This window comes from Aulonocara sp. 'chitande type north' Nkhata Bay, linkage group LG5, assembly GCF_057382095.1.
Source record: "Aulonocara sp. 'chitande type north' Nkhata Bay isolate Kocher_YH1m ecotype deep benthic linkage group LG5, A_spYH_male_GT1.1, whole genome shotgun sequence".
Classification (NCBI taxonomy): domain Eukaryota; kingdom Metazoa; phylum Chordata; class Actinopteri; order Cichliformes; family Cichlidae; genus Aulonocara; species Aulonocara sp. 'chitande type north' Nkhata Bay.
The window spans coordinates 22,820,161-22,829,882 of record NC_141348.1 but is presented as its reverse complement, the minus strand read 5'-3'; the positions used below and the strand labels follow the sequence as shown (position 1 = coordinate 22,829,882).

At 41.7% G+C, this 9,722-nt stretch overlaps 1 protein-coding gene across 3 annotated transcripts; it reads left to right on the top strand.

The window, feature by feature from the left end:
• The first annotated feature begins 848 nt into the window (after window positions 1-848).
• Window positions 849-7,666, top strand: atf7b (activating transcription factor 7b). 3 transcript variants are annotated; one of them, XM_086292212.1, is made up of 12 exons: window positions 849-1,183; window positions 2,117-2,178; window positions 2,419-2,515; window positions 2,665-2,792; window positions 2,890-3,015; window positions 3,105-3,262; window positions 4,100-4,196; window positions 4,319-4,438; window positions 4,565-4,714; window positions 5,175-5,348; window positions 5,485-5,590; window positions 5,737-7,666. In XM_086292212.1, exons 2-12 carry the CDS (start codon window positions 2,131-2,133, stop codon window positions 5,964-5,966), a joined length of 1,434 nt encoding a protein of 477 aa, XP_086148338.1. In that variant the 5' UTR covers window positions 849-1,183; window positions 2,117-2,130; the 3' UTR covers window positions 5,967-7,666. The 3 variants fall into 3 exon arrangements, with proteins under 3 accessions (XP_086148338.1, XP_086148337.1, XP_086148339.1); XM_086292211.1 differs by having other exon boundaries at window positions 857-1,183; window positions 5,160-5,348; XM_086292213.1 differs by having other exon boundaries at window positions 858-1,183; window positions 5,160-5,348; window positions 5,710-5,873.
• The last annotated feature ends 2,056 nt before the right edge of the window (window positions 7,667-9,722 follow it).

Below are 9,722 nucleotides of genomic sequence, written 5' to 3'. Positions count from 1 at the left end.
TGCTTGATTTCAAAAGTAGCATTTTTATTGCTTGAATCACACGTGCTGAATGTAGCTGTGGATCTCAAACCATTTTTAATGATTTTTAACATGTATGTTTTGTGTTTGCAAATTCAGTTTTTGTTTGTCCACATGGTAGTGTATTTTGTTGTTAGCGTTGACTACATGTTATTCAGTGTTTGTAATGTTGATGAATTGGTGTGTAGACTCATTTTTATTAGCGGTTAGGTTCTGATCTGTAATGCAGCTTGTGGCTTGACAATGAATATCTTTCAGTTACAAATGACAGAAGGGTATTGGGATGGATTTTTCAACTTGTTCTTAGATTTTCTTAAATATGGTTAAAAGAGATGAGTAATTTAAGATAGAATTCAGATGTTAACAGGGAATTTACAAGACAGGCTGTACACTCTAGTAATCAGTAGTTTATACTGGATTTTTATTTATTTTATTTTATTTTTTTAAAGTGTGCAGCTGACTGACACTGCTTGTGTTTTAGACTATAAGGAGTTATCAAACCAAACTCCTAGTGCCTTAATGGGATTTAATTTCATTGTAAAAAATGCTGTAAACCACCTCATTTTGAGGCAACAAAAGTTTCAGTTCATTCTGTAGGACTTGCCCTTTTTTTTTTTTTTTTTTTTTTTTAAATGGGCTGGACATTTTTCGGAGTACATTGGTTTATGCGCTGAGTTATAGTAGCTTGATGTATTCAAAAAAATAAAGGTTTTATTTTTTAAAATTGGTTTTGGTTTTTTGTGTTTTAAGCCAGAAAACAAAATCTGTTCAAGGATTTCAACATGCCATCTGCCAAGTAAACATCCGGAAATAAACATTATGTAACTGCTGTAGGCGCGTTTGGCTTAGTCTTCAGTGGGTGTGTTCATAGCTTTCGCTGGTAGTTGACGCGAACACAGCGGAATATATATGTAGAGTTGACATAACGGCACATTGAGATAAAAGTCAGGGAATATGTAATGATTCATATAATATCAATCTTATTTCGTGTAAAATCTACGATTCCTCCCGCATAGAGAAATCCTGTTACATAATAACTCTTCCAAGTTCTCTCGCGGTATTTGGATAATGGAAGTGTCAAGAGTGTCAACAACGGCCAAGCAGCAGCACAGCAGCGCTGTCCGGAGCTGGGAGGGGGGGAGTGAAGAGGCAGTCTAAACGTGGGGTGAGTTTAGGGCATACTTTAGTAAAATGTAATGTAAATCGTCATTTAAAGAAAAAAAAAGTGTGTGTATATATATGTGTCTGGATATTCATAAGGCATGCACCGCGCTCATACAGTCGTGGCTTGGTATATGGGCACTATTTAGCATTAGCGTGCTAACGTGTAATGCTAGCTACTAAGTTGGCGGACGTGTTAGTGTAACTTAAGGCAAGCTAACGAAGCTTCCATTAGCACTTAGCATGAGCTCAGCTAGGGGATTGTACTTGCACTAAACAGCTTTATTTGCTAGACGTGCCGCGCCTTCTGATATTTGGAATGAGTTTGTTCAATGTTAGCTTCCATGTTCGCTATAATGACACGTATGTCAGGTTGTGGAAAACAGTATTTCACGTGCTTAGCAATGTGGATGTGCTACCTTGCGGCCCATTTCTCATTAAGTCATAGCTAACCAGTAATGGATTGGTAACCTGTGTCCTGTCCACAGTCTGTAACCCATGTCTTATAGCTAACTACATAGCCGGACTACATCGACAGCGCTAATAGCCAACGCCAGTGACTCGATCCTGTTAAGTGGAGGTTGCATGGTGAGGTGCTTTGGCTCTTGCTGCCTCATCGTTGAACGCTAGTCCCACATTATACCCAACCGAGTCTAAAGAAATGCTCAAAACAGGCCCACAGTCTTCGGCCTGTGTCCCTCCTATCCAGATGTTATTGTGATTTTGGTGACAGATGAGCAGGCACGTGTAAATTATGACGATTTAGATTGTAGTTCTTATCAGCTCCATGACACTCAAGCTGATGCTGTAGGTTAAGAACATTTGGTAGTAACATATCTGGTTCCCTTATGTAATATGTCTTGGGAACCTGAACATCAGCTGGTTTATCGCCTAATAAATTGGATGACATTGCTGTGTTTGTTGCTTTCTTTTACAGATCATTTGTCTGAGATGGCGGATGACCGGCCCTTTGTATGCACTGCCCCAGGATGTGGGCAGGTATGATTTCTTAAGACATACCCCTAACTCTAAACAGCCATAGGAGTCTGAATCTCTGCTTTTTATTCTCTTGTTATTAACTGAACCCAGCTTAGCTCACCAATTACGACTGCTGATAAGGTGCTGTGTAATGTATGATGAAACATTGCTTTAATAGTGGAAACCAGGCGTTATTAATCTCGCATCAGGATTAAAACTGTCTTGATATTCCTTAAATGTCATGTGTGGTGTCTTTTGCAGAGATTCACAAATGAAGATCACCTGTCAGTACACAAACACAAGCATGAAATGACATTAAAATTTGGTCCTGCCAGGACAGACTCTGTTATCATTGCAGGTAATGGCATCGCCATTTGTCTTTTTTTAAATTAATCTGTGCTGAGGAGGTGGTCAGTGCTCTGAATAGATGAATTGTATATAATAGTCTGTGTCTGAAGGTGATATTTTTGTCCACTAATACTGACAGTTTTTTTTGTTTTTTGGCAGACCAAACCCCCACTCCCACACGTTTTCTGAAGAACTGTGAGGAGGTCGGTTTGTTCAATGAGCTGGCCACCTCCTTCGAGCAAGAGTTTTGCAAAACGCAGGAAGATGATCAGAGGACGAAAAACCCGGTGAGAAAGACAGGGTTACTGTAGATCACGCAGTGTGCTGGTTTCAAGATAAAATTTGAAGGCTTTCATCTTCTCATCTTTGCTTTTGGTCTTCAAGGCCGCATCTTTACAAACACCATCTGAAGTAAAAGATGAGGATGAGGGGCCCTTACAAGTCGATTCTTCTCCTCCTGGAACTCCTGATTCCTCGTCCAGCATGTCAGAAAACAGCAGAGACTCTAGGGTGAGAGCTGTGTTGTAATTTGCTGTCCTTGCACGCACGTAAAAATGATGGACACACAAAAATAGTTACATTGCTTAATTTATTAACAGGAGATCTACACAAAGCCCGTGGCAAGCTCTGCTCCCACTCCAACTATTGTGCGTCCTGGTTCTCTTCCCCTTCACATGAGTAATGACTCACTACACCCCACGTTGCCATCTCCAACCTCCGTCATCACACAAGCTCCACCCTCCAACAGACAGCTTGGGTAAAATAATTTAGGTTGCTGTGGTTTGCTTTACTGTTTTACTGTTTGGACCATGCTGACAATTTGTAAAACTTAAAATGAATTAACTGCTGGTAAAATGTAGAAATTATAAGTCTAATTTCACATGACCAACTAGCAAGAAAGTCAGTAATCCAGTCCAACCAGAAATCAAAGATGGGGTGGTTTGATTTTTACCTGGTGGGGAGATATGCTCCTATTAATTAGAAAGTCTATATTTGTCAGTCACTTTTATTGAACCATAAAGTGCCTTTTAGACTCTGCGTCTGTTATTTATTAGCCATCATTTATGGCCATTGTAAAGCTGTTGCAGTTTTTTGTGCAAAAGAAAGCATCACTTTTTTTCTCTTTTAACAAATTGTTTCTCTACCAATATTTAAACTTTTTTGAGACACTCACCCCAAACTTAGAAATATAGCTACCTCTTCAGCGAATCTCTTATCCGTAGACTTGGATTACAGTAAGCAGCTGTAGTTGTTGTGTTGTACCACAGTTTAGCATCTTTTTGTTTTTTAATTTCCAAAAGAAGTATGGTTACTATCATCGTATGTGTCTTGATCTACTATGGAAATTGAGGCAGGTGTTGGAGAGCTGCAGCTCTGCACCACTCCGATTCTCCAGACTTGCGTGTTCCTCAAGCCAAGCTTAACTTTGAGAACTTTTGAGTCACATCTTCATGCTGCTTGTGTAAGCTCTGTACAGTTAACTCATGAAGAAGTGTTCATCGGAAAAGTGAAACACTGTAAGCCTGATCTCTGCTCTATCAGTGGGAACACAGTGGAGAAGCACCTATTTACAAATGTCTAATCTGGCCAACAGCTCTCCCACAGGCTCGTATCCACTGGTGAGGCACCTCCCTAATGGACAGGCAGTTCCTCTCTTGCCCAGTCCTGTGCAGATGACCTCAGTTATATCTGTAAGATATTTTCCAGAAAAATGAAAAACTATACAACAAATTGTAATTGGGATGGAATTTTAACATATCCTTTTGGTTTTTCCCCTCTCATCCACTTTATGGATATTCGTTGCTATGTGGAGCTTGCGAGGCCAGTGAACACAGTGCCTAACATCCCTGGGATTCCAGGACCGCCTGTTGGAGGTGCTAGCAGTGGTTCATCCTCCCCATCTGGCTATACTCTTCACTCTGAGGCAAAGATGGTGAGACCATCAGTTGTACTTTCATCATTTTGTAGGCTGCTGGCTAAACATTTCATTTACATAAACAAACGAATGACATTTATAAAACTTTTACATGACCTGGGTGTTGTCTCTGTGTCTTTTTAGCGGTTGAAGGCAGCTCTAACTCATCAGGGCCCAGGAGCACAAGATAGCATCAGTGGGGGGTCAGGATCCATCCCTGCTGTTCCACAGCGACAGGAACAAAGCCAGCAGCCCTCTCAAAACTCTGATGCACCATCACCTGCCCAACCACAGGTAGGTAGTGCACATATCACACAAGTTATGTGGTCCTAGAGCACACCTAGGACTATAGACTGTTAAATGTGTGTGATGAAGGAAAACCTTTGAATGTTCCCTCAAAAAGCTAAATGAGACTCAATGCTAACAGCTGTAGTTTTCACATTATTGATGGCATCAAAGAGAAAAATTTAGCAGAATGTCAGGCTTGTCCAACATTTGTGCTCATATATGCAAAATAAAGGCCGAGTCAGTTTAAGTCAAGCATGAGCATTGGATTGAGTGTGTTTTGGTTTGGATGCTTTAATTTGACAGTTAAGGGCACCAAATTGTCTGCTACCCCTGATTTTTTTACCCCTGTTAAATGTCAGAAGTTCCTGATGCAGTTGTTCTGTTCTCCCCCACTTACTGATCACATTTGGGTTTACAAGTAGCCAACTTTTACCCCCTCCTCATTCTCCAGGTGTCCCCTGCTCAGCCAACAGGGGGCAGGCGGCGGCGAGCAGCAGAGATGGACCCTGACGAGAGGAGGCAGCGTTTTCTGGAGAGGAATCGGGCAGCTGCTTCCCGCTGCAGGCAAAAGCGGAAGCTGTGGGTGAACTCTCTGGAGAAAAAAGCAGAAGATCTGGCCAACATGAACGTCTCCCTCACAGTGAGTCGTCTCCAGGGCGTAACATCAAGCATGTAAACACCCTGGCGGTCATAAATGGGTTTCTGTGGTGATATGGCAATAACGGGGCATGATGGGAATGATTTATGTACTGTATTTCTTTTTGTGCTGCTGTCAGAATGAAGTAACCCATCTGAGGAATGAGGTGGCACAGCTGAAGCAGCTTCTCCTGGCCCACAAGGACTGCCCTGTCACTATTATGCAGAAGAAGGCAGCTTTATTAGGTAACCAGTTGAGATAATGAACTGACCATCAGACTTCTTGTACTGTGTCACTTGTGCCAGGATTCATCTGTCACCTCATCCCATCTAATGCATTATTTTTACTCGCTCACCTCTCTAAGGGTGAATGTTGCTCTCTCTGTCTGTAGCTGCAGGAGGAGAGGAAACCTCCAGGGATACTTCCACTGAACCCATCGGCTCCCCAGCGGCAGTCATTCAGCACGTGCCGTCGCCCTCGGCAACAAGTCCGGGGGCCACCATCAACGGGCTGAGCGTGCGGGCTGCAGAGGCGGTGGCCATGTCGGTCTTGGCCGGCATGGGATCGGGCCAGGCTGCAGGGGTTGTCATGGCAATGCAGCCGCAGTCCGCCCCGAGATGATCCGCAGACACTTAATAGACCAGAATGAACTCGAGTGGCATTCGGAGGTCGGACTCGTGCAAAGATTTCTGAAAAGAGGAACCTGCCCTCAAATCCCTCTCCCCTTCCAACCCACACCCCAAAACTAAGATCCACTTCCACACCCACCCAATTCCCTCGCAGTCGCCGATAATCACACAAAGACGCGGCACAGTGCCTCCATCAGCCCTCCACTCCAAGCAGGCTCCCTTTTTCATTGAAGCTTCGTCACTCTCTATGTAAATATGAATTACATGTCAGACACTCACTCTGCAGGGTTTGGGGTAAGTTCTTGTTCAGTTCTGACACTTGGGAAAGGTTTAAAGGCTCGAGAAGAAAAATCTGAATCAGAAACATCGTTTTTTTGTAACTTCCTTTCACAAAGCCACTGTAGTCCACCTTCTTCCTACACACTGGTTGTGATGAGTTCTTTTTTTTCTTTTTATTTGTCCTTCCCAGGCTGACACTTTTTCTGTAAAATATCTTGTATTTTTCATGTGTAAGAAAAGATTTTTTATGCCGGATATGTTAGTCAGATAATGTTTTGCTAATGCAGTGAAAGTCTGAGGAGAGCTGAATGCAGTGAGCAGTAGCCTGGAAAGTGTTTATATTGTTTTGTTTTCAACCTGTTCTTTCAGTTTTGAGTTAATACACTTGTCGCTTTAGTCAGCTGAGTTCTTAGCAAACCAAATTGTAGATGGTGTTCACTGTTTACCCTGTGATTGTGTGCCTGACACTTTTTTTTTTTTTTAAATCATGTATTTTAACCCATTCAGAATGGATGACATGTTAGTCCTGTGTATGAAACCCTATTGACTGCATGGAGTATTTAAGGGTGAAGATTACCACTGTTTGTGATTCATCCTATTCACTGTTTTCATGTTATTTTTTGGTTCTCTAACATTGTTATCAATGCAAAAATCATTGTAAGGATTCCATCCTCGGTCCTAATGTAACACACTTGAAAAGTTTGATCCTTCAGACGGCCTTTAAATGATAATCATACGTAGATTTTTAAACTCCAGTACCCATGCATTTCAGTTGAGGAAAGACTAGTGCAATATATTTTTCTATTGAATATCGATGTTCTTGCATTTAGATGACATGTGTAGCCCAGCTGCTGAGGGGGTGGTGGGTGTTTGGTCGAGTTTTAAAAGCTAAAGTTATGAGGTGACCAAAGCAAATGTGAAGATAAGTATTCTTGAGTGAATGAGATTTGTGATTAGTGTGCATTTTTAGAGAGTTACAGGTGTCCTGGTCTTGTGTGCTTTCCACCTTTTGACGAGCTGTCTTGTATAATGAAGTAGACTCAATACTTGTGCACGGTGCTTCTTTTTAATTGCAAGTTTTAAAATGCAGCTTATTTTATATGGCATTGTACTTCCAAGACTATCATATTGCCCCCCTCCCTGTTGCTCTTTTATAACATGTCTTTGTTTTAAGATGTTTATTTTTGCTCTGTGGGTATGTTAGACCCCCACCCCCCAATTCATGTAATAGTACTTCCCCTTAATTTGTAAAGAGGACAGTTTTTAAGTGTTTAGCGACAGTGAATCCACATGGGAAAATGTCTTGGAAGGAGTTTACTCAGGCCTCAAGATGGGATACATTATTTGTGTACAGTCTCAACTAATGAATAAGTTGTCTTGAGCAAATAATAAAAATAAATTAACGAACCTGAATTGTGCTTCAGTAATAGTATGTTGGGGTTAAAAGTAAGCTGCTTTTAAGCCTGCAAGTCGTTTTTCATTAAACTTATCGCATCTTTTTGGGTGCAGCTGATGAAACAATGGCATAAAAATTTCCACTTTTTTTTTTTGGTTGGTGGAAAACCAAAAACAAGTTAAAGGGTGTTAAATGCAGGATCTAGACCACTGATTGAAACATAACTCTAAACATAGTGTTGCCTTTACTGCTGTCAAAATAGGTTGGTTAACCTGGCCAAAAGGGCAACAACGTAGATGCATAGAAACACAAATTCTGTTTGTTATATAAATATTATTATAATTATACAAATTAACAGTATTTACTCAAATAAAATAGTTGCACACAGATCTCACCAGGGCTTGACATGGTTAAGACGAACCCCTGAAGTTCAAACTGATCATTAGATTTAAAGGGACTTTGAACATGGCAGAGTTGTTGTGTCAGGTGGGGGTGGTCTGAGTAATTCAGAAACTGGTTATCTAGTAGGATTTTTCACACAAGCACACCAGCCTAGAGATGGTTATTTCCATGCCACCTTGAGCACACCCAAACTTGTCTGATCTCAAAAACTAAGCAGGTAAGCAGGTCTGGCCTGGTTAGTACTTTGATGGCAGACCACCTTGGCATACCAGGTGCTCTAAGTTTGGGTTGGCTTTAGCTCAGGAGGCGTCTACTAAACGGAAAGTTGGTGGTTCAATCCCTGGCTCCTCCAGTCTGTATGCCAGATATCCTTGGGCAAGATACTAACCTCATGTTGCGCTCTGATGCATCCATTGGAGTGTGAATGTTGGATAAAAAGTGCTTGTATGAATGAGTGAATAAGGTAAGTTGTATAAAGTGACGCCATATAAGAACCAGTCTATTAAAGTTTTACAGAGACTGGTCTGAAAAAGTGAAAGCATCCAGTAATTCTCTGGATGTAAGAAGAGAATCACCAGACTGCTTTGAACTGACAGCAAGGATAACTCAAGTAAATACTTGTTACAAACGAAGTATGCAGAAGAGCATGTCTGAATGCACAACACGACAAATCTTAAAGCAGATGAGCTACAGCAGCAGAGACCACAGCGGGTTCCATTCCTGCCAGTAAAGAACAAGAAACTGAGGCTCACCAAAACTGGATAATAGAAGATTGGCTCTTAGGTCTGATGAGACTCATTTTTTCATTTTGTGGAAACAGCAAGAAAACATGGCTCCATCCTGCCTTGTATCAACAGTTCAGGCTGCTGCTGCTGGTGTAAATGGCATGGAGTATATTTTCTTGGCAGACTTTGGGCCCATTAGAACCAACTGAGCACTGTTTAAACTCCACTCTTTCTGTCTATGCCCATCTCTTTATGCCACTGTCTTCCAGCAAGACAGTGTGAAATGTCACAACGATCTGAAACTGGTTTCTTGAGCTTGCCACTGTACTCAATGGCCTCCACAGTCGCCAGATGTCAATGGAGCAGAGCGCATTTGGGAATGTGACGCACCTTGTTGAATCAGCAGTTCTGGAGGCAAAAGACCGACCAACCTGGTACTAGAAAGGTGTGACTACGGAGTTGACCGGCGAGCGTGTTTAAAATGAGTGCGTACATGTGATTTCCGGTGCCATCTTTGTTTGGAATAGGTGGAAAATAAATAAAAAGTGATGCAGCCTGAAAATTTTGTTAAATTTGTTAAGTGTGCAAGTGAACATTACATTTTTTTTATTCTGATATTTTGTTTTTATTTATCTATTTTTTATTAGGAAAATACGCCCCCCCCAATCCACGGGGGATTATATATTTCCTTGAAACATCACACAAAATATCTCCAATAAAACCTGGCGCCACTTCCACCATTAGTGCATGAAAATACCTGTACAAACTCGAGCTAGCACCCACCTGAGGGGAAGGTGGCAGGTGAGCTGAGGCGACAGGAATGCTGTGTTTTCTTTTCTTTTTTCTCCCAGCTGTAAAAACACAACAGCAGAGGGAGCAGAGAGTCTGCTTTTCATCCCACCATCCTGTCACGGCAATTACCGTCAAGCCTGGTCATGTGACTGAC